The sequence below is a fragment of the Cnephaeus nilssonii genome (assembly GCF_951640355.1).
Source record: "Cnephaeus nilssonii genome assembly, chromosome: X".
NCBI lineage: Eukaryota > Metazoa > Chordata > Mammalia > Chiroptera > Vespertilionidae > Cnephaeus > Cnephaeus nilssonii.
Window position 1 is genome coordinate 124,463,480 of NC_137071.1, and position 21,010 is coordinate 124,484,489.

At 38.2% G+C, this 21,010-nt stretch overlaps 1 protein-coding gene across 18 annotated transcripts in view; it reads left to right on the plus strand.

The window, feature by feature from the left end:
* HUWE1 (HECT, UBA and WWE domain containing E3 ubiquitin protein ligase 1) overlaps window positions 1-21,010 on the plus strand; it is a 141,842-nt gene that overhangs the window by 53,387 nt on the left and 67,445 nt on the right. For 17 of the 18 annotated variants that reach the window (XM_079764999.1, XM_079764996.1, XM_079765000.1 and 14 more), the window contains 14 exons: window positions 267-366; window positions 1,775-1,896; window positions 2,392-2,542; window positions 2,675-2,802; window positions 3,779-3,919; window positions 4,130-4,235; window positions 6,596-6,718; window positions 7,429-7,530; window positions 7,993-8,073; window positions 11,874-11,980; window positions 12,207-12,384; window positions 13,714-13,805; window positions 14,514-14,725; window positions 19,929-19,986. In XM_079764999.1, the coding sequence (XP_079621125.1) occupies window positions 267-366; window positions 1,775-1,896; window positions 2,392-2,542; window positions 2,675-2,802; window positions 3,779-3,919; window positions 4,130-4,235; window positions 6,596-6,718; window positions 7,429-7,530; window positions 7,993-8,073; window positions 11,874-11,980; window positions 12,207-12,384; window positions 13,714-13,805; window positions 14,514-14,725; window positions 19,929-19,986 (1,701 nt within the window). The remainder of the gene's footprint in view (window positions 1-266; window positions 367-1,774; window positions 1,897-2,391; window positions 2,543-2,674; window positions 2,803-3,778; window positions 3,920-4,129; window positions 4,236-6,595; window positions 6,719-7,428; window positions 7,531-7,992; window positions 8,074-11,873; window positions 11,981-12,206; window positions 12,385-13,713; window positions 13,806-14,513; window positions 14,726-19,928; window positions 19,987-21,010) is intronic. The other variant, XM_079764987.1, reaches the window with a different exon arrangement.

Here is a 21,010-nt window from a genome sequence, read left to right on the forward strand (position 1 = left end):
TGATTAATAACAATCAGAACTCTTGCCAGATGTATCCAGTTTGTTGCCTATCAGTTGGCTTATGTTGGGATAATAGAACTCTATGTGCCTCTGTTTTCTCGCTCCCACTTCATCAGCTATCCTCAGAGTGGAACTGTTCTGTTTGGCATCTTAACAAATAGCAACAGTAAACCATTTTACCAAATAGCTCAACAGGTATGTGAGCTCTTAGAAAGTATAGTCACCTTTTCCATTGATTTCCTAATTTAGGTCTTCTGTTTCTACAGATGCTGTTATTTACACATATACGACTGGCCCATGGCTTTTCTAATCACAGGAAGCGGTTGCAAGCTGTTCAGGCGAGGCTGCATGCAATATCTATATTAGGTAAGAGAATAACACTCTATAATTAACAGGCCCCAGTTAGGCAATTGAGACTTGATTTCCTTTGAACTTCATCTGTCTTTGTTGCTGTGAGGCTTATTGTAGTTACCTAAGTGGCAAGTTAAATTGTAAAATTGCCAGCATTCCTAGTGTTCACCATATTCATCATTCTTAAGCTCCTTAATGTTGGATCAGAAAGAGCATGGGATGAGTATTGATACATGGATTCAGTGTTGAGTTTTATCTTTTTTGAGTGTTTGGGTAGTCATCTCCCCTGGCACTACTCTTGCCATTTCATCTTCCTCTTCTATGACCTTCAGGTGTATAATTTTGAAATAATTCAGAAAGTATTTGTTAAGTAGTCAATACTATGCATTTTAATTTTACTGTAGGGTGGTATAGGAAAAAGCACACTAGTTTCCGAATCAGTCCTGGGCTCTTACCCTGACTCTGCAGATTTCTAGCCACATGTTTATCTTGTTGGTTTCTATTTCCTCATTTAAATTGGGACAGTATTTATTTTATAGGCTGATATGAGAGTTAAAACCCTGTACAGCACCTAATATAAGCTAGGCATGTAGAAGGTATAAAATGGTATCTGCTGTTAATATTGTCAGCTTTTATTATGTTATTAGTTGTCTGCTCTTTTAAACTATGCGTTCTTGGACGTGAAAGAACTTTTTGTACTCATACCTACCATAACTTCTGGTGTGTTAGTGGGTACTCAGGAAATGTATATTGAAAACTAAATGTGCTTATGGTAGTTGCAAGAAGGAAGGGGACATGGGGGTAGGTAAAGAAGGTACAGGGGGATAAATGGTGATGGAAAGAGACTTGGGGTGGTAAACACACGATACAATATACAGATGATGTATTGTAGAATTGTACACCTGAAACCAATATAATTTTATTAACCAATGTAACCCATAAATTCAATTTTTAAAAAAACTAAGCATGCTTAATCCTACTAGTTTGCACTGCAGGAGACTGGTCCAGTATTGTCTCTGTGTGGGGATTTATTGAAAGTGTATTACATGAATTCTCAAGTGTTAGCAAGTTTCTGGCTTAGTCTGCAATAGTGCATGTATTCTGTTCTTTACAGCCTTTTGCTTCCAGTGAACACAGAAGCATCTGATGATACTAAAATGGAAGTCTTACATTATAAAAAAAACTCTTCATTCTCTTTTCATACTTCCATTCCCCAGATCTTTGGTCAGGACAACCGAAACCATTGATTGGAGAATCTGTTGGTTAAGTGGGTATTTAGAGCTTATCATATTTGATTTGATTTTCTAGAATTCAGTTATTCTGCCTACCATTGCTGGTTGGAAGGGAATCCTTACCCAGAACCAGTAGGTGTCAAAAGGTTTCTCATTGGGCAGTGGCTTGACCACTGCCTTCTCGCCTAAAGTATTTATTTCTCCTTTTTCAGTGTATTCCAATGCCTTGCAGGAGTCAGCAAACAGTATCTTGTATAATGGGTTGATAGAGGAATTGGTAGATGTCCTTCAGATAACGGATAAGCAGCTTATGGTAAGTGTTTATTAATATTCTGCTGTGTATTTTAGGCTTGTGTGTATTTATTTGCCTTTTGGTATTTCCCAGGGATTTAGAATGAACCCCAAGAGAGAATCCTGGCCCGTTTACTTCTTTCTCTGGCTATTTAGCAGCAAAATTAACAAATGCTGGGTTTTCAATATTATTCTAAACAGTCCCATCTTCCCAAATCATTTGTCAGTAGAATGACCCAAATTTTAGAATTTTGGGTATTAGCAACTTGTTTTAGTAATCTACTTATTTAAAATACATACCTGCCCAGCCGGTGTGGCTCAGTGATTGAGGGTTGACCTATAAACCAGGAGGTCACAGTTCGATTCCCAGTCAAGGCACCTGCAGGAGGCAGCCGATCAGTGATTCTCATATTGATGTTTCTGTCTCTCTCTCCCTTTCCCTTCCTCTCTGAAATCAATAAAAACATACTTAAAAATAAATAATAAAACATACCATGCTTACCTTCTGTTTCCATAGGAGATTAAAGCTGCTTCTTTACGAACATTAACATCAATTGTCCACTTGGAGAGAACGCCCAAACTCAGCAGTATTATTGACTGTACGGGAACTGCATCCTATCATGGATTTTTGCCTGTACTTGTACGGAACTGTATCCAGGCCATGATTGGTAAATTTTGATTATTATTCTAGACAACAAGAGGAATCCTGCTCTTTGCTTGTCTGCCTTTGTTTAACATCCTGCTAGCTTAACAACAATCTAAGCATATTTTTTCTCTTCCTCTCCTAACCTCCCTTGTAGATCCTTCCATGGATCCATACCCTCACCAGTTTGCCACTGCTCTCTTCTCTTTTTTATATCATCTGGCCAGTTACGATGCTGGTGGTGAAGCCTTGGTCTCCTGTGGAATGATGGAAGCCTTATTGAAGGTGCTCTACTTTATATATATATATGTATATATAGTGGGGAAATCAGCTAAGAATGTGTGTAGAGTTGCAAGCTTGAAATGGTTCACAGTGTGAGCAAATAGTATAAGAAAGCTTAATCAGAAAATGCTATACTTAATTTTTATAGTTTAGCCTTCTAGTTATCTCATTAACTTTTAAGAGCACCTATCTCCATTCTTAAGAATTGTTCATAGTCCAGATGGTGTGATAGTAGGCCCCAGGACTAGTTAAGGCATTGACAACATCTTATGAACTTAGGCATGACACTTAAGAATCCTATATAATAAACCCTAATATGCAAATCAACTGAAGGGCAGAACAACCGGTCGCTATGACGCGCACTGACCAGCAGAGGGCAGATGCTCAACACAGTAGCTGCCCCTGGTGCTGGTGGTCAGTGCGTTCCCATGTGGAGCACCGCTCAGCCAGAAGCCAGGCTCATGGCTGGTGAGCGCAGCGGAGGTGGCAGGAGCCTCTCCCACCTCTGAGGTGGCGCTAAGGAGCAGTGAGCCCAGCTTCTGGCAGGGAGTGCGCCTAAGCCAGCAGGCGGACATCCGCTGAGGGGTCCCATACTGCGAGAGGGAACAGGCCTGGCTGAGGGACTCCACCCAGTGCATGAATGTCGTGCACTGGGCCTCTAGTATATATAAATAAAGGTACTTTGTAAGTTCGGTTCTATTAATAGGCTTTACTTGGGCATCAGGTTTTTTTTCTTCTGAATATTTTATTTAATCCTGAAACATAATTTATGTCCCCATTACCTTAGGGGCTTGAGCCCCAGAAGTGATAGAGCTATCATTTGGGCAAGCACCAAAAATCAAGCACATTTTTTTTTCCTCCTATACCATGCATGCTGCCTCCCTGAGGCCCTAGAGTGAATGGTTCCAAAAGATTATATTATTTATGGCTTTGTGTCTTTTCATTTCATTGGTTTTGCCTCTTTCTCTCTCCCTGATAGGTCATAAAGTTTCTTGGGGATGAGCAGGACCAGATAACATTTGTCACCAGAGCTGTCAGAGTGGTTGACCTCATCACCAATCTGGATATGGCAGCTTTTCAATCCCATAGTGGACTTTCTATCTTCATTTATCGACTTGAGGTATTATTACACAAGGAGTACTTTGCATAGACTTATACCCATTGAGACCTGAGCATAGAAACTACGCTCATAACTCTAAAAAGCCATCTTATTCCTCTTCTGTTTTTATAAACCAATATTGTAATCTGCATGCCACATTCTTTCATAATAATTATTTTTAATCCCTGGTATATATGTAGGATTTTCTTACTACTTCTCCCTTGATCATAGCATGAAGTAGATTTGTGCCGAAAAGAATGTCCCTTTGTGATCAAGCCAAAGATCCAGAGACCCAATACTGCACAAGAAGGAGAAGAAATGGAAACTGATATGGATGGTAATTAACAGTTACTAAGTCAATATTTGTGTGTTTGACATTTAGCTGTCATCCAACCCCAATTTTCATTCTTCATCATAAATTTAAAAGTGCACAACTGACTTGAGTATACATTTTCAACAACAAATTTTTTTCTACAGAAATGATTTGCACGTTTTCATGAGGATAATTAGAAAAGGGAGGCACATGTTGTTGGGAACAGAGATGGAAGGTGAAGCATATGGTAGGGCTGCTATAGAGCCTTATAGTCACTCTATGATGTTAATCTGTTTATTTCAAAACTTAATAGCTATTTTCTTAAGTATTGGTTCATTATCTTCTATTCTCACTAAAACATAAGCTCTATAATATCAGGGTACTTTTTTGTTCACTGCTGTATATCGAGCAGTGCCTGATATCGTGTAGGTGTGTTTTGTCTTGTTTTGTTTTTATTGATTCCAGAGAGAGGAAGGGAGAGAAACATAGATCGTTTGCCTTCCGCATGCACCCTGATCAGGGATTGAACTCGCAACCTGGGTATGTGCTCTGACCAGGAATTAAACCCACCACCTTTTGGTGCATGGGACAACACTCCAACCAAATGAGCCACAATGGCGAGGGCGTGTAAATGTGTTTGGGAAAGAGAAGGGAAATGGAGGCTCTAAAATGGGACTTTCTGAAACTATGGCTATTTTGAGAAGGGAAAGGAGAGGTGATGAAAAAATTTTTGGATAGGGAACAACTTTTAAATCATTAAATGAGAAAGCTAGAAGACCAAACATTCTTAATCTACATCATGTGTATCCTTTTTTTTTAAAAACCTCTCTTCACCCACATGCATAGTTCATAATCATAGTGCCAAAAATAAAAAACTTCTCCAAACTAGCTTTCTTATCATTTAAATTAATCTTAGCTTGATGCCCCAGGTTGTTAGTATATGTATCTGTTATCATGCTTATGGTACAGTTATTAGAATTTGTAATGCTGTCATTCTTGACACTAAATGTCCATAGGCTGTCTTTCCTTTTTTTCTGAACATAATTACCTATGTGCATTTCCGTTCCTAGGAACCCCTTTATCCAATTTCTACCTCTAGTCCAGTGGTCGGCAAACCGCGGCTCGCGAGCCACATGCGGCTCTTTGGCCCCTTGAGTGTGGCTCTTCCACAAAATACCACGGCCTGGGCGAGTCTATTTTGAAGAAGTGGCGTTAGAAGAAGTTTAAGTTTAAAAAATTTGGCTCTCAAAAGAAATTTCATTCGTTGTACTGTTGATATTTGGCTCTGTTGACTAATGAGTTTGCCGACCACTGCTCTAGTCTTTTGTTGGGCAAGCTGGTATTTGAGTTAAAGGGTGAGATCCCAGAGTGTTGGTTAAAATGTCACATTTAAATGGTGTGGTGTAGAAGACTATTTAAAGAATCACTGTTGGTTATAAATCAGTGGTTATAGAACTTTAGTAAGCATAGGAACAATTTAAAGTGATTGATAAAGATTTAGACCCCTGTCTAAAGTGCTCATTTCATTCATTAAGTTTGCAAGTGAAGAGCAGGAAATCTGTGTTTTTAGCAACCAACCTAGGTGATTCTCATAGAGAAAAGTTTCTATTAAATGAAAAGCAGTTTATAAAATTATGAGTTTGTGCTTCCTTTATATAAGTAGGCACATGTATGTATGTATGTGTATAAAAAAGATTGGAAAGAAGTACTTCAAAATGTAAACAATGGTCTATCACTAATAAAGTTTTATTGTATTTTATTATAAATTGTAAGAAGTAATTATGTATTTTGTACTCTATTAATTGAAGTCTATAAAGTAAAAATGAGTGCTCACTCCCTACTCACCATAACTACTATTTGGGTGTAGTTTTTTCCAGTTTTTTTTATGCATAATCAAGTACATGTTTACATAAGTGTATAGTTTTTTAAATGGGAAGATGATATGATTAACATACTCAACATTGTTCATTCAATGTATCATAGGCATTCTTTCATATAAGCATACTGTATATTGTACCATAAGTATTAATGCTTTTTATATTCATTAAGTTACCCTCCCAACAAGCTCTACCTACTATCTACTATTAACCAGCAGTAGTATATGAAATTGCATGTTTTACCACCTTTTTCTCCCAAATTTTGTGGTTGAGAAATATTGGACTTCTTTTATATGATTATTTTTAATTTCCATGTCTTAAATAAGTAATGTTGTTAAATACATTTATATATATTAAGGGAATGTTTGCATTTTCATTTTGAGTTTCAATACCTTCTCTATTTTGATATCATTAATCTCGTCTTAATGGAAGACATTTCTCTGGTGATCTTTCTTTTGGGTGGTACCTTTTATTCTAACTAGTTTCTTTTTTATAACTCTTGCTTAGTTGCAGATGTGACTATGGAAAATAGTCCAGGATCATCGACTTCTATAGAGAACCGTCTGGATGTTGAATTAAGGACATCAGGTTCCAACAACAGTACTACTATATGCCCTGGTCCCCGTCCAGGTACGGAGACACATAGACACACAATCTTTGACACTGATTGGATTACTTGTGAAGAAGGGTGCTTTGGGGGGAGCTTGAGTGGTATATTTTGAAAGCTTGCTTCTTATGACTTTGCATGTTACTTTGTCATTCTGGTGTTTGTTTTTCTTATATTAACATTTATTTTATAGCTTTCTAAAGATCGTGCGTAGGTTATTTTATCACAACAGCTGTGTTGTAGGCTACATATCTAAAACAGGAAGTGGGGATCGAGGGCAAGTGCCCGAGGGGTAGGGGAGGTCAGTGGGGAAAAAATAGGAGACATATGTACTATAATTTGTAATACCTTAAACAATAAAAATTTTTTAAAGTTAAAATAATATAAGATAGGTAGTGGGGATGAGAGAGCTAATATTTTTATTTCATAATTTTTCTTTTACTTTTTTTCTTCTTTTAATCTTTATTATTGAAAGTATTACATTTGTCCCTTTTTCTTTTTTACTTTGGGCTTTTAACTTAACTTTACTATCAGTTTTATGCAGTCCATGGTGATTTATTTTTCCAATGTTTTAAAGCTTAAGTGAGTATGCTTTCCAACATCCAGAGATATCACTTCAAATGTCTGTTAGTGTTGCTATAGTGTATATGGGTCTCTTAAAAATTTGTTTTATGTGCCTACTCACTGCAGTCTAATGGTGAACCCAATATAATCCTCTTTTCTCCCTTGCCAGGAGTCCAGTGTATTCCACAACGAGCAGCACTTCTCAAATCCATGTTGAATTTCCTCAAGAAGGCCATTCAAGACCCAGCTTTCTCAGATGGCATACGACATGGTATTTGATTCTATATATCTTCTGGGAGGGTGTTGGATTTTCTCAAAGATTGGTCCTTTTCATACTTTCTGAAGCTACTCTTTTATAAGGCCGGCTTAGGGAAAGGCCATGCCATTTTGAATAGCTTTTAGTCGTTTCGTGTCACTTTACCCAAATCTAAGGATCATTTAGCAGTTTTCATAATCACCTATGTTTTCCTTTCCCAGCTTTTGACTCTGTACTCACTTCCAACTTTCTGTCTGATTTCTTTTATTCTTTGCTTACTGTGAAAAGATTATTGCATGGACAAAGGAATAAATAACATGATCTGGGGAGGAAAGACAAGTAGAGGCTGTTAGATTGGAATCAACACTAACTTTGTTTACCACAGTGTGTTATATGTAATTCTTTGCTCCATCATCCCCAGCCATTAAACTACTATTGGACTGATCATATTCTCCTTAATATTCACCTTTCTCTTAGTGATGGATGGTTCTCTGCCTACCTCCCTGAAGCACATCATCAGCAATGCAGAATACTATGGCCCATCACTTTTTCTTCTAGGTAAGTGGAATTGATGTTTGGTTGCACAAACCTAGCAGAGTTCTCTGGGTTTTCTATTCTAACAAGATTTACTATCTACATGTGTGATTATACGTCTTCCTAGTTAGTGGTGAAATATACAAAGATCAGAATTCAGTTCCAAATATCCATTTCTGAAATGTTAAATATACCTTCCACAACCACTCTATTGTGAATCATTTGTAATAAGTAGTATTGTACATTTGGCTTTTTGTGCTGTACTTAACACTTCAAGTGTAGTAAGAAGCATGTCATTCGATGGTTAGTCCCTAACCTTGGTCTGGAAAATCCAATCAGAATGGTTTCCATCCTCAAGAATTGAATGTCAGACCTTTAAGCTATAGTATAGAAAATTGTTTCTCACTGTAGAAAATGCAGTTTTAGATGCTGTGGGTACTTTGTAGTTATTTGCAATTTTATATTGGCACTATTTTGTGTATTCCTGCTGTTTAAACTTCATTTTTATTAACTGCCATTTATTCAGTGCCATACATATTCAGGACAGTCCATGAAATACATTGGCTTTTAGAATTCTCCTTAAAACTGTAAAGGAATTTAGTGAGAGGTATAGAAATAGAAAAAACTCCTTGTACCGGTAGCAGTTACTTTTTAATATTTTGGGGTATCTGGCAGGAGTAGTTTTGATTACCACAACTTAGAAGCTCCCTTGCTGAAACAATATAAGATTTTTATATAATAACTTTGTATCCTGTGACATTGCTGAACTTACTTAGTAGTTCATAATTTTTTCTTGTTATTTCTTCAGATATTCTACATAATCTTGTCATCTGCAAACAGTTTTACCTCTTTATAATCTTTATTCTTTTTGTTTGTTTTGTTGTGGTAATGAATTGGCAAAGATTTCTGATATAGGGTTAAATAGAAGTGGTGAGAAAGGACATCTTTGTTCCTGAATTTGGGGGAAAGCATTCAGTATTTCATCATTAAGTTTGAGGTTAGCAGAAGATTTTGAGTTGAAGGTTTTCTTACACTTTATTAGGTTGAGGAAGTATTCCCTTGTGTTATAGCAGCTCCACCTTGACATGGAGAGACTCCCTCCCAAGGTTAGGTTCAGAGGATAACACTCACAACAGTAGTACATTGGTATGATCAAGAAAAAGATTTGTTACACTGATGAAGTCCCAGGTCAGGGGCCAAGGAAGGATGACTTTGTCTGGGAGATAGCCCCTAAACAGAGAGAGAAAAACAAGTTCACAGGCCTTTTTTAAATATATATATATATAAAGGGGAAGTTTAAAAGAGGCTGCAAGAAAATATAAGTACTTGTGGGTTAGGAATGGAGAGCAGGTAAGCCCTCTCGGGATATATGTACGAAATGAGACTGAGAACACTAAGACAAACCATCAGTGGAGGTCAGAATTCCTTCTCTAGAGTCTGAATTCATCCCTGGCATTTGTTTTTTTTTTAAAATATATTTTTATTGATTTCAGAAAGGAAGAGAAATGAAGAGAAAGATAGAAATATCATTGATGAGAGAGAATCATTGATCAGCTGCCTCCTGCATGTCGCCTACTGGGGACCAAGCCCGCAACCCGGGCATGTGCCCTTGGCTGGAATCGAACCTGGGACCCTTCAGTCCACAGGCCAATGCTCTATCCACTGAGCCAAACCAGCTAGGGCCATCCCTGACATTTGAATTAGCATGACAACCTCCCAGATTTCTTACTAAAAAATTTGTACTTGAGAGAGACCAAATTTGCAAAGCCAACCAAAATAATTAGGCCAGCAATTATTATTTTAGGACCATAAGTAATAGTGTAGAGCCTTCAAACCCAGGCAGAAGGAGATGGCCCGGGGAGGGAAAATTAATTGGAGGGGAGGAGAGTCTGAGAATACCTTGGGGTATTTTAGTAATATAATTGGCTCTTTTGGTTTGTTGTTTTATTTGTTGAACTATACTATTTATCTTTCCTGTATTATTGAACCACATGCAGCAGGAGGTCCTCTTTAAGGCACAAGCTCCACCTTGACATATTAGAGGCTATTTTAATGCTAATCTGTTGTCAACTATCAGAGCAGCTAGACTGTTTTATTCCTCATTAAGGGCTTCTAAGGCCTGAGCTGTTTGGTTTATGAGTTGTGCCATTGCCTGGGTAGCCTCTATGAGGTGAGTCTCTTGCAGAATTAAAAATACCTAAATTTGTGCCTGTTAAACCAGAGATGATGATGGTACCCAATATAATAAGTAAAAAGATAGCCCAGTGCTCCCTTTTGTGGTAAGACTTGATGAAAAAACTAGAATTTCTGTTTGTTTCTAGGACGCTGTGGGTGTTAAATATCCGTAGGAAATAGGTCAGGGCGTCGGGGCTAAGAAGGGTGTGGTTGGTGGAAGTGAGTGTATGACCTTGCTGAGCAGGAGTTGTGTCACAGGAGAACTAATAGTCCAAGGGGGCTGGAGAGGGGGAGTTTCTGCTGACCAAATCAGTGGTCGCCAACCTTTCGGACCTCACGAACCACCAGTTGGTGACCGCTGGTCTAAATTATATAGGCCGTATATGCCAGCGCAAAATAGTCTCAAAGCGGGGAGATGATCTCATTGTAGTGTTCACTCAATTTGTGGGGGAGGCTGGGAAGAGCATGAGGGCAAGTCAGTAAGGAAGCACCTGGTGGGGTTGGGATGTCCTGCAACAATTTCATGCTGAAACCCACCAAAGATTCTGTCCCCTCCTCAATCCTACCTTTAACTCTTCTACCACACTTATGTACCCAACTATATTCTCTTTAACATCCTAGCTGCCTTTTCTACTCTCATTTCCTGTCTTTTCATAGGGTTAGTTATTGGTTTTAATTCTTCATTCTTTTTACCTACAGTTTCACTAAATTATACTTTATATTAATTTTTTCTAGCTTATCTTTTGGTTACTTTTTAACGAATGCATTAATGCTGTGCTATTTCATCTTGAGTAGAGTTTTGCCATATTCTAGAAGCATCGATAGTCTTTACAGCACAGTTCTAAGTATTATATTGTCAAAAATTGGTCTTGTTAGTACCAAAGGACACCTAACAATGCTGAGGATATTTTTAAGTTGTTGAAAAGGCTTTTTAAGAATACATTTTGTCCATTTTCATGAGTTAAGTTTATGTTCATTTACCCAGCAAACCACTCCCTGTTTCATCTTAGATTTTTTTTTTTCTGCTTAAGCTGACAAAATTGGTGTGTTTATATAGATGGTGGTACATGTATTTAGTGGAATAGTATGCAGCCATTCAAATTGAATGAGTTATGACAGGGAAAGATAAAGGAGATTATTATGGTATATATTACAATTAGAAAGAAAAATTATATTCAATATAACCTCATTCATATAAAAATGTGCTATGAAGTCATTTTTTGTTTTTATATCTTTTTAAGTAAAATTGTATTTAAGGTGTACAACATTATCTGATATAGTGAAATGATTTCTACAGTCAAGCTAATTAACATATCATGTAGTTACCTTATTATGTGATGAGAACACCTGAAATCTAATCTATTAGCATATTTCTAGGATTCAGTACATTATTATTCAGTAATTCAGTATTAACTATAGTTGTCATGCCTGTATATTACCCATAAAAATCTTGAAGGGTAGTCACTAAATTCTTAATAATGATTAATCTCTAATGAGTAATATTGGCAATTTTCACGGTAGGAACAATTATTTAAATTGTTGTGCATTTAGTATTGTAGTTTTTTGTTTGTTTTGTTTTAGCCTTTGAGTTTTCCTTTTAATAACTGTGAAGAATCTCTGTATCTCATATTTCTTTTTTTTTTTTTAAGCTACTGAAGTGGTGACTGTGTTTGTATTTCAAGAACCATCACTGCTCTCCTCACTCCAGGACAATGGGTTAACAGATGTCATGCTGCATGCACTGCTTATCAAAGATGTGAGTTCTTTTTGCTGCATAAAGAATATTGTATGTATAACTCTCCCCGCAAAACACACACACAGACACAATTGATAAGTAGTCTTATGGCATGAGAATCCTATCTCATGTCTTCTGTATGTGGTATTGAAACTAAGATCAGTGTGATATCCCTGATCAATGTTTTCTTAGCATCTACACCTGAACTCTTTTAGACGTCTTCAGACTCACTTTACCTTCTCTCTAGGTTCCTGCTACTCGTGAAGTCCTTGGTTCCCTCCCAAATGTATTCAGTGCACTCTGCTTGAATGCACGAGGTCTTCAGTCATTTGTACAGTGTCAGCCCTTTGAACGTCTCTTCAAAGTTCTTCTGTCTCCAGATTACCTCCCAGCCATGCGGAGGAGGAGGAGTTCTGACCCCCTTGGTAAGTCACTAGGATTTATATTAAAATAATTGGTTGAAACCAAAACCGGTTTGGCTCAGTGGATGGAGCATCGGCCTGTGGACTGAAGGGTCCCGGGTTCGATTCCGGTCAGGGGCATGTACCTTGGTTGCGGGCACATCCCCAGTAGGGGGCGTGCAGGGGGCAGCTGATCGATGTTTCTCTCTCATCAATGTTTCTAGCTCTCTGTCCCTCTCCCTTCCTCTGTAAAAAATCAATAAATTATATTTAAAAAAAAATAAAATAATTGGTTGCTGTTGTGCCAAGATTTTAGATGATTAAAAGTTACCAATTGGCAAGGAAACTCTTCCTTGACTTGACATCATTTCTCTGGCTAGGTGTTCTAATCCTAATGGGAATTATCACCATACCTGATATTGCAGGTAGAAAGGAATACTTCATCCTTAGTCTCTGCTTATAATATTTCCCTGCTTCTCAACAGTTCACTCTTAAATGTGCCATCATGGTGCTGGTGAGAAATGGCTATTAGAGGGCAGAAGTAGATTTCTAGGTCCACCATCTAGTCTGTAGCAAGAGGACATATGGAGTCCCAAGGTGTTGATCTTGGTAATCTTCTGTTCTGATATCCAAGTCCCTAAGATAGTCACAAAGAGGTTTTTTTCTCAGTGTATTTGAAACCAGATCATTGAAGAATAGAAAGAAGGTAAGGCTCCAGAAAGAATCCAGTTTTTAAAAATGTGCTTTATGCTTCCAGTTACCACTGTAGTATTCTAGCTGCTATCATTCTTCTTTTTTTTTTTAATCCTCATCCGAGGATATTTTTTCCATTGATTTCTACAGAGAGTGGAAAGGAGGGGGGAGGGGGAAAGATAAACTTGAGGAAGACACATTGATTAGGTTGCCTCCTGCATGCCTCCCTGGCGAACCTGCAACCAAGGTACCTGCCCTTGACCAGGACCCTTTGGTTCACGGGCTGACACTCTAACCACTGACCCAAACTGGCCAGGGCATAGCTGCTATCATTCTTTACCAGGGCAGCCAGAGAGTTAATGGTTGTGCTTCTTTCTTTTCTCTCTCTTTACTCTGCAGTAGTAGTTCAGGCCTTTATATAGATTGCCAGGATAGAATATGGCATACATGGGCACGTTAAAATATGTTTTCTAGACTGATAATGATTCCTTCCTCCTCCCCAGTGATTTGTTTGCCAAGGTTGGTGTGAATTCATTCGAGAAAGCATGACATTAGAAAATCACAGCAAAACTCATTTTCTTCTTTCCTCCTTATATTGGCACAAAAATTAGGTCAAGCTCTATTTTCTTCGGTCTTAACAGTTCTTTTTTTGCTTTTAAGGGGATACTGCATCCAACCTGGGGAGTGCTGTTGATGAGCTTATGAGACATCAGCCCACCCTCAAAACGGATGCAACAACTGCCATCATTAAGGTGAGAAGTGTTGAGACAGCATTGAGGGGGGTAGCTTTTAGAAAAAGGCTTGGCCTGCTGGAGATCATTTGGACTCTTAGACTGTGCCTATAAGAAAGAGGGTTGTGTCTGCCTCATTTTCTTCATGTCCTTGGGTTGGTCGTTTGCCCATTCCCCCTTCAAAAAAGTCACTTAGCATTGCTTTCTAATACAGGGTGGGCCAAAAGTAGATTTACAGTACCTAAAACATTCTTGTATTATTTATTATTATATTGTTTTCCATATGAACAACTGTAAACCTACTTTTGCTCCCTCCTGTATAGGAGATGAACAAGTTGCCAAGGCCTAGGTTCTGTTTGTAAAAGCATATTACTCTTTGTAATCTTTGTTTCTTCCTTTTTCCCCCCCACATTTATTAGCCCTGCCAATTCCCTGTCAGGATTGTTGAGACTAGTATATGAGTTCTGGTGCTTAGTAAATTAGGACATGGACTCAGATCAGTAAGTCACTTAACAGCCATGTGATGCTGAACAAGTTATTTAACTTCACAGAACTTCCCTAGTTTATAAAATGGGCTTAACGGCGACATTTCAGCAATGGTGCATAACATGCATATAATGTTTTGGCACTTCTATGGCACTTAGCACATAGAAAATGGTCCCAAAATTGCTAGTTACCTCCCCCATTCCTTAATTACTAATAAATAATCTTATTTCCTGTACCTTTCAGTTACTTGAAGAAATCTGTAACCTTGGGAGAGACCCTAAATACATCTGTCAGAAGCCATCAATCCAGAAGGCAGATGGCAATGCCACTGCTCCTCCCCCAAGGTCTAATCATGCTGCAGAAGAGGCCTCTAGTGAGGATGAGGAAGAAGAGGAAGTACAGGCCATGCAGAGCTTTAATTCTGCCCAGCAGAATGAAACTGAGCCTAATCAGCAGTGAGTGTTTGCAAGACAGGTTCACTAGCCGTGTGATCTTGGGCATGTCATTTTCATCTGTAAAAGTGAGGGAGTTTGATTAGATGATTATAAGGTTCTTCTGGCCCTAAGAGTCTATAGGGGTTTTTTTTCCCCCCTTTGACTCTTGTGTGTCATTTGTGGTTGGATATTTAATTTTATTGGTTATTTTAGCAAGCTTTTTTTTTTTCTTCACCTGAGGATATGTTTATTGATCTTAAAGAGAGAGGAAGGGAAAGAGAGAGATTGAAACATTATTGTGAGGGAGAAGTATCCATCTGTTGCCTCCTGTACATGCCCTGACTGGGAATTGAACCTGCAACTTTTTGGTATATGTGACAACACTCTAACCGCTGAGCACCCAGCCAGAGCCAAAAAACTATCTTTCTTAAAAGCCGTTCATAAAGTTGAATCAGAATTCAGTATGTCCAGTTGGTGGGCTTTCCTCAGAGGTCTTATTTTAGTCTTGTTGATTAGGTATTTTATATCATTGACTGTTTGATTGTTTCCATAAGTGAGCACAAATGGAACACATTGCATTTTTGAAGCTTGTCTCCTAAGAAGTCCTTAAGAGTTATAGGGATTTGTTGCTGGTTGGATTTTGTTTTTGTTTTATTACTATATACTTATTCCAGATAAATCAGAAGGCTTTGGAATGTACTATATGCTTTATCCAGGCACAGTAGATTTTCTTTCTTATTTCTATTTGAGCTATGTTTAACATCAAAATTGTCTATCTGGATGGTGAGATGTAGGTGGGCTTAAAGACTGCTGGCTGCAGTAGATAGTCCACCTGACTATTAAAGCTATAATTTAATCGCCTTCTTGCTAGAAGTGAGTTTGATCCCTCTGGACAGTCATGCATTCATTCATTTAATAGTGCTCTTTGATGTATAGATTAGAAGTCCTGAGAAAAACATGAGCATTTTAGGCATGGATATGAATGGGTTTGAGCTTGGGACTTAGAAGATGACTATTGTGGATTAGACAGCAGGAGCAAAGGTTTAGACTCAAACCAGTGAGCCCTATTGGAACTCTAGAAAGGATTGAGCCTATTGGCATGAGGTTTTTTGTGGGTTTTTGTTTTTGTTTTTTTTTTTTTTTTGAAGAGAGGCATTAAGTACTAAGTACATTGCCTTGTTGAGTAGATATCTTACCTTGTCTGAGTAGGCATCATTCTAGCAGCATCTTCTGTTTTGATTCAGGTGTTTCTGGAAAGGTGGCATACCCTAAAAGAAAGCAGGACTATTTGTGAAATAGTCAGAATCTTAGTGCTTTTTTGCCATTCCCTTGACTGTCAGCCAGCTTGCTGGGGTAGGGTTTCCTTTACTTGCTACAAGCAAGGGAAAGATTTGTTAAACATGGTTGGGGGTGGAGGGTATTGTGCTGGTTTTGAGTCAAGCTGTGTACATTCATCTGCACACAACTTCTTTTCTATCTGGATATTTTACAAATATCTTAGATCTAACATACCCAGATTTTAAATTGTTAGGGTATATTAACATTTTCTCAAGCCCTCCATGTCTTCACTCTCCATGATTTTCTTGGGATATCATGTGTCACTGTGTTTCATCCATATTTATCCCCAATCCCCAAATTGTCTTAATCTCCTTTTGCATCTCCCAAATTCTGCAGGGCCAGCTCAAATGTCTCATTCTTAAAGGAGCTTTTCCTTTTACCTCCAAATAGAAAGTCGGTCTTGTGTGTTCTTTCAACAGTTTTGTTAAAATTATTCATATATTCTAATGGTTTCACCCCACTAACCTGTCCCTTCAGGGCAGGGACAATGTCTCAACAATATATCCCAATCACTTTGTATATAGTAGATAATCAGTCAGTAAACATTTAATTAGTGGGTTGAGGAAATGAATCAAGAGCATTAGAGTAATGATCTTCCTGAGTCTTAAATGCTAAGAGAGCTGGCCCTAATGAAACATGAATGAGAATGAAGAGATAGAAAAATTCTAGACTCACAGCATTAATACCCTACCAGAGTGTTAGTTGTGTATAACTTATAAGATGCAAAGGACTCTAGTAGGTGCTGTTCCATGATAGCGAGATTTTTCTATACTCAGTATGGTCTGGGTGTTCGTCATGACCTCATTCACATAACATACCTAAGAGTCTCGCAAATATTGATAGATGTATACTTTTCCACTTATGCCACTTTGAGAAGCTTCAATTGGGTCACTATGTGAATTATTAGGGCAGGAAGGAAAAGCAGGATACTGTCTAGTAAACTCAACCTCTGTTTTGAATTCTGCAATATATCAAAGGATTATCCCAGGCAGCTGTTATGGTAGGAGTTGCTATATACTTCCTGCCAATATAGGAAGAGGCTTAGAAAAATTTGCAGTGTATGCCACCCCTCTCCCTGAAAGTCTTGTTCATATTTGCCCCCAATTACAAAATTCTTCAGTGGGACTCCCAAACAGATTTCTGTCTCCCATGCCCTAGTCTTTTTTCCAATGCCTTTAAATGAACAAGTAAATTTTCCAGTATTTTTTATTAAGGTATAATTTCTATACAGTAAACTGCACAGATTTTAAGTTTTCTATTTCCCCACCCAAACTGATGAGGCAGCTAATCTTATTCCTGTCATCACAGAGTAAGTTTGCCTATACTAAAACATCATATAAATAGGATAAATGGAGTGTTAATGTGTATCATCTGATCTGTGTACTTTCTTGTACCTATTTTCTGTTGCTTAATATGTTTTTGAGATTCTACCAGCATCCTTTTCGTTATTGAGTAGTAGTCTATTGTATGAATATACTACAAGGTTTATTTATTCTCCTTTTGACTTCTGAGTTTCCTTCTTTTTCCAGGCTAAGACCGTATTCTTGTTCTTTTTTTTCCCAAAATCTGCAGCTAGTATTTGAAAACGATGTTTGTATTTGATCTTGAGACATGGTTTTCTGCTAGAGATTTGGCATAAGGAAACAAGCACTCCAGTCTCCCCCCACATACATGGAGTTCTGCTCTACATTTGGAGGCATTCATCACAAGTGGTTATAAATACTTGTCTTTTGGCCTCTTCTGCCTTCTAATCTGATATTGCTGGGAGGGAATATAGTTACCAGTACTTAACCAGGGGTTTTAATTGGGGCAACATGGTGAGGGTTTTTGATGGTCAGTTTCATTTACTTTGCCTAACTTAACCTAAACCTATCCTGAACAACTTAAAAGATAAAGGTTATATAAATCCATGTTGTCTTGGGAACTTGAATAGCAGCTGTCTGTACTTGAAAGGCAGTGAATGCAAAGAAGCGGTTGTTCCCTGAATCATGGCCCACTGACGGCTTCTTTGCCAGAGGCAGCTGTGTTTCCTCCAGAGCTGGAAGAGACCTGGTTTCCCTCACCCACCCCTCAAAAAAACCCACGAGTTCTGTTGTATTATTATACACTATACTGTGACAATTGTAAGCCTCCTTTACTTCTGATTAAGGACTGCAGCACCATAAATATACATGTAAAACTGACCAGAGTAAAATTGAGCTTGGGAATGTGTGCCTGTTTTATGGGCGGGGGGGAGAGAAGACAGTAAATTTTTAATTTGATAATTAAGATAAATTGTTATGTTCATCTTGGGAATGCAGTCTTTTATTGGAGTCAACGTTTTATACAAGGTTAAGATTAGAATCGCTTTTTTAAAAACCAGTTGGTAGGGGAATTTCTACCGAAGAGAGTTGATCATTTTTACTATTCCTATATCCTGAACCTGGAAGCCAAAAGATGAGGGTAGGAAGAAAAGTGATTTCTGAATAGGTTTGTTTCTGGAGTCGGATTAAGAACATCTATTGGTTTGTTTTCTCTCTTGTTCTCCTCTCCAACTTCCATTTAGTAAATGCAGGAAGTACCTGGGTCCCATTTCATGGTATTGCTTTGGCTTTTTGCCATTATATTTGGCTTTGGCGAAGGGACGGGTGTCTCAATAGACTAGAGCCATACCTGCATCCCTTACCTGTAGAGATAGATATCTGGGTTCTTTCCAAGGAGGTGCAACCCAGCTTGGTGTAAGCACCATGGAATGCTGCAGTGTTTCCCCAAGAGGAACTTTATAGTTAAGGAAAGGTCTACAATTTTCCATGGAATCATTTCACTCCTGGCTTTTGGAGTCTCCTTTTGTACAAAGTTCCTTCCCAAATTCTTCACTGAGCCTGTTTATAACCCCCTACCCAAACCCTACCTCTGGACATCTCATCAGTGGAGCCATTTGTGATGCCTTTCCACTCTTTTACCTAGTTTAGATTTTGCTGCCAAATGTCTTTGTGCCTGGCAAATCTTTATTCACATTTTACCTTACTCAAGAGATGAGAACTATTAGCTCCTTACCAACTTTTCTTGCCTTCTCTCTCCCACTACCTCGCCCTTCTACCTCTGCCTTTTCCCAAAAAATCTGTTCCAGCGGCCAATAGACAAAGTGCTCTTTATTTGACTCAAGTTTTGTCCCTGCCTATGGTTTATCTTTGAGGTAGATTTTGTTTCCTGTCAATATACTTTGTGGGTTTTCCCCCTCTGTTTATTTCTTACAAAGGCCAAGATGTAGACATTGGGCTAAAGGCAGCATTTTCTGTGGCTGTGGCGTTAGTGCAGCCTTTTCATCTGCAGTGCGGCATTGAAGCATCTGAAGCAAAAGAACTGATCACAATTTTTGGATAGTTCGGAAACTATTGTGACCAAAGCACAGATTATTAGAGAAGGAAGCCTTGGGTGTTGGCTTCATCTTTAACCAGCTTTGATCTGAATGGTTTGTCGATGTAAGCGTGGAATTTTGAGCAAAATTAAATTCTATTTCCTGTTCTCTATAATTTCAAACCTGATGCAAGGACGTGGTAAGATGTTTATGAGTTTGTTTCTTCATCTATCTTCTTTCTTCAAGCAAATGCTTAAATAGTCCCTTAACTGAACTTGCTTAAGATAGGGTAATTTCTTTTGACATGTAAAAATGCTGAGTTTGTGAAGGCTTGGTTTTTCTTTTCTTGGTTTTTCTCAATCTAGTCAGGCTAGGAAAGCTAGCTGCAGTTGATTTCAGCTCTTTTTTCCCCCCTATGCTGTATATACACTAAAGGCTATAAGTCTTTAGAAAAGGGCCTAGAATTTCATGCTGTTTCCCTTTCCTCACTTTGTTCTCTTGCACTGTATCATGAATTTCTGTGTAACTCACTCTTTTCTCCCTTAACAGGGTTGTTGGTACAGAGGAACGTATTCCTATTCCCCTCATGGATTACATCCTTAATGTGGTAAGATTCATGGTAGGGGCAAATAAGTAAAGGTTTGTGATTTTCTGGAAAATGTGCGGGGTTACCAAATAGTCCGAAGATTTCTGTGTTTTTGTTTTAATGGGGACCCTTAAGATGCGGAGAAGTGGGGAAAGGTGTGCAAACCTTGTTCTGTGAGACTGGTTTTCTAAAATTTGGCCAACACTCTTCTTTTTTTTTTTTTTTTTTAACATATATTCCCAATTTTCTGTTATTTGTTGCCATTCCCTGTAGGAATCCAAACAGGAAGACTGGGATTTGTTAAGCCGATTCAGTATTATGTTCTTTGAATGTGTCTGCATATATTTTTTTCTTGTTACTTGCCATTTTTCCCATTCACTTCTCTTTTAAAAAAAAAATTAATGTGGTCTTTTCTTGTAACTTCCTGTGTCTCACAGGAAAAAGTGAAGTGTTTTAATTTTCCCAGAATTGTTTCCCCGTAAGGGGAAGCCTACTTAATATTTGTTCTCGCACATTAAGCATTTCCAGCGCTCCCAGAGATGGTTGGTTTTGTGCCTATGTGTTTGTTGCCCACATTTTACTTTCTTACCCTTACAGAATGCTTTATTTGGTCCGAATCAGAGTTCTAGGTTTGATTTGCATTATGAGCGCATTTGAGGAAAAGTATTAATGATGTTTGCTTGCAGGGGAGAGGCAACATATTATCAATGCCAGGAGCACAAAATGAGGAAATTGAGAGACTAGACTTGATTCTGCCACTAGTTCATGGTGTGGCCCTGAGCAAGTCATTTAACCTCTCTGTGCTCTCAAATTTTATGACTTTATGTGTGGCTGAAAAGGTGGCTTGGGAAGAAGTTTCAATTATTCCTTATTTTATGGATGTTTAGTGCCCATATATATCTATCCCTGTTTACCTGAGGTTTTGGTATTCTAGAAAATACTGATTTCGTGACTATAAGGCTACCCCTGTCCTTACTCCAAGCTGGCCTTTTAAGTGTCAGGCTCCCAAGTGTCAGGCTCTAACTCTTTTTTAAATTTTTTATTA